We start from the raw sequence: 2,596 nt of genomic DNA, 5'->3' as shown, positions 1-2,596 counted from the left end.
AGGGAAGGCCATTGATGCTGCAGCTGTTACTAGCCCACAGTGCTTCATGGATGGCCAGCTTCCATGTGCTCGGTCCTTTAGAAGTATGTCCTACTTCACAAGAGGGAGTGCCACTTAACACAGTGGGCAGTGTCTTCAATATGAGGGTGAGACTGTTCCTCCACCAGGACTGTGTGCTTGCTGCCCCTACAGATACTGTTAGGGACAGATCCCTCTGGGACAAGAGGTTTGGTGAGAATGTTTCCCTCTTTTTGGTTACCCCATCACTTCCCCCAGTGGCTGCTGTGGATGTGAGGCATCTCCCTGCTCAGGCAGTGGGAGGCCTGTGGGGACACTCTTGGTGATGGACATTGAATTTCCACACCCAGAGGACGGTCTGTGTCCTTATCACCCTCAGAGCTTCCTTCAACATCGAAGGAAACTGAGTTATCACCGAGGGGACGGGTGAGGGCCAGGAAATGTACATCATCAGGTGATTTCCTTGACCATCTGTGACCTGTTATCATGAGCCTTCCCGGGTTCTGGAATCATTGTTGGGGAATTGCAGGGTAACTCCTTCCCTGACTGTATCCCAACATTCTATAACTGACATTCGCCTGAACATTCTGTTCCCAACATTCTATAACTGTCATTCCCCGGATCGTTCTGTCCCCGACATTCTATAAATGACATTCAATGGAAAGTTCTGTCCCTGACATTGTTTGTGAACGGCCGGACGTCAGTGAATTAAACAAACGATAAGATCGCGAGGGAAGAGATCCCGTTACAGGGAGAAGGAAACACTGTTCCGAGGGCCCCTCAGCCAGTTAAAGGGGTGAATTCATTTTCCCTGCATTTACATTTCTATACGACACAGGATCGACCACAACTTAGACCAAAATACAGAAATTCCCAAAATCCGTTTGTCTTCAGGAAACTGTGAGAGAATCCTTCAGGACAGCAACGTCGCCACCCTCCGTATTAGGAACTGGGAAGGAGTGACCTGTGTCTGGTCTCAAGTGATCGAGTGTGTGGGAATGTTCCAGAAACCATCCGTCCTTGTGGATGTGTCTCTGTGTGTTTGGCAGGGAGGGTTTCTTGTGGTTTATGTCACATTTTTGTCAGCAATTCCGAACTTCCCATTTGTTATTTCAGCTCCGATTATTTTAATAAATCCCTGAATACAGAGACACATTTGAAAATCTCACTGGGTCCCCGATCAAACGGGTCCCTTTGCCTCCAGGCTGTTGGATAATGTGTTTGTTTTCCTTTCTCACAGTTAACGTAGTGACCATCTACGTCCTGCTTTATAAAGATTGTGGATTGTCTCCATGTGTCAGACGTTACCTGGGAGCCATGGCAGCGGCGGATCTCCTGGTCATTATCCTCGACCTGATCCTGAGACACATTCCCATTGTTTATCTGGAACAGTTTTATTTCCTGAAGTACTCCGTCCCTGTGTGTAATATCCACGCCGTCCTGCTTTATGCAGCCACTGACTGCTCTGTCTGGTTCACCGTCACTTTCACCTTTGATCGGTTTGTGGCCATTTGTTGCCAGAAGCTGAAAAGTAAATATTGCAGTGAGAAAACGGCGGCTGTGGTTCTGGGAGCAGTGACTGTGCTGAGCTGTTTAAAGAATGTTTTCTGGTATTTTATGCTCACGGCTCGGTATTGGTTGTCGAACTACCCCTGGTTTTGTGAAGTAACAGATGCTGTTCTATTCTCCAGCGTCTGGGGCACAATCGAGTTCCTCCACCACATTCTAACCCCGTGTGTCCCATTTCTCCTGATTCTGCTGCTCAATGTTCTCACCGTCAGACACATTTTAGTGATCAGCAGAGCCCGCAGGAGACTCCGCGCTCACACCAATGGGGACGCTCAGTCTGACACAGAAATGCGAAACCGAAAAAAATCCATCATTTTACTGTTTGTGATCTCGGCCAATTTCATCCTGTTATGGTCAACAATAATGCTGTATTCTATATGGAACCGGATGTGGCGGATTGGGTATAAGTCAGTGTATCTCGATTACTTTGTGCAGGAATTGGGCTTCATGCTGCAGCTCGTTAGTTGCTGCACAAACACCGCGATTTATGCCGTGACCCAGACTAAGTTCAGGCAACAGCTGAAGAATGTGCTGAAATATCCCTTCGCCCAAATCCATCCATCAATTAAATTCCCTCATTTATCAAACCATCCTGGATTTTCTCATTTCAGTCCAGTGTTTCAGTGATGGAGCAGACTATCTCTATGGAAACAGACTGAGGGTAGCGCTGGTTTTTCCATCCTAATCCCACAGGGGGAGTACAGAGACACATTACAATGTTTCTCACAACTGACTGTGTCCATCACTTCTATTTGTAAACAATAAAAGTGTTGATTAAAGCGTGCCGAGCAGCAGAGTGACCGATGTTGTTGTGTGTCTTTGTGTTGGAGAAGCTGAGCTGGAGAGAGATAGACTCAGCCCCAAGTCCTGGTCCTCACGGAAGGGGAGGATACCGTGCCCTGAGCTCAGGAGCTGGGTTTAACACCCTCTGTCCCCCCACTGCAGCCAGGCCTCCCCATTTCCTCTCACCTACTCTTTCTCATCACTTCTCTCCCCCTCTCTCTTTCTG

General features: G+C 47.9%; 1 protein-coding gene across 1 annotated transcript; it reads left to right on the top strand.

The window, feature by feature from the left end:
• The first annotated feature begins 1,233 nt into the window (after window positions 1–1,233).
• LOC148141494 (putative G protein-coupled receptor 139) lies at window positions 1,234–2,214 on the top strand. The gene has a single exon (XM_087978136.1). It carries the CDS (start codon window positions 1,234–1,236, stop codon window positions 2,212–2,214), a length of 981 nt encoding a protein of 326 aa, XP_087834262.1.
• The last annotated feature ends 382 nt before the right edge of the window (window positions 2,215–2,596 follow it).

The sequence above is a fragment of the Chiloscyllium plagiosum genome, unplaced genomic scaffold (assembly GCF_037043375.1).
Source record: "Chiloscyllium plagiosum isolate Xiang-an unplaced genomic scaffold, Cpla_swu_hap1 HiC_scaffold_33, whole genome shotgun sequence".
In the NCBI taxonomy this organism is placed as follows: domain Eukaryota; kingdom Metazoa; phylum Chordata; class Chondrichthyes; order Orectolobiformes; family Hemiscylliidae; genus Chiloscyllium; species Chiloscyllium plagiosum.
This window is presented reverse-complemented; position numbering and strand designations above follow the sequence as displayed.

Bases quoted from the DNA above. Each gene is read 5' to 3' on its own strand.
- LOC148141494 (XM_087978136.1), top strand. From the start codon at position 1,234: ATGTGTTTGTTTTCCTTTCTCACAGTTAACGTAGTGACCATCTACGTC.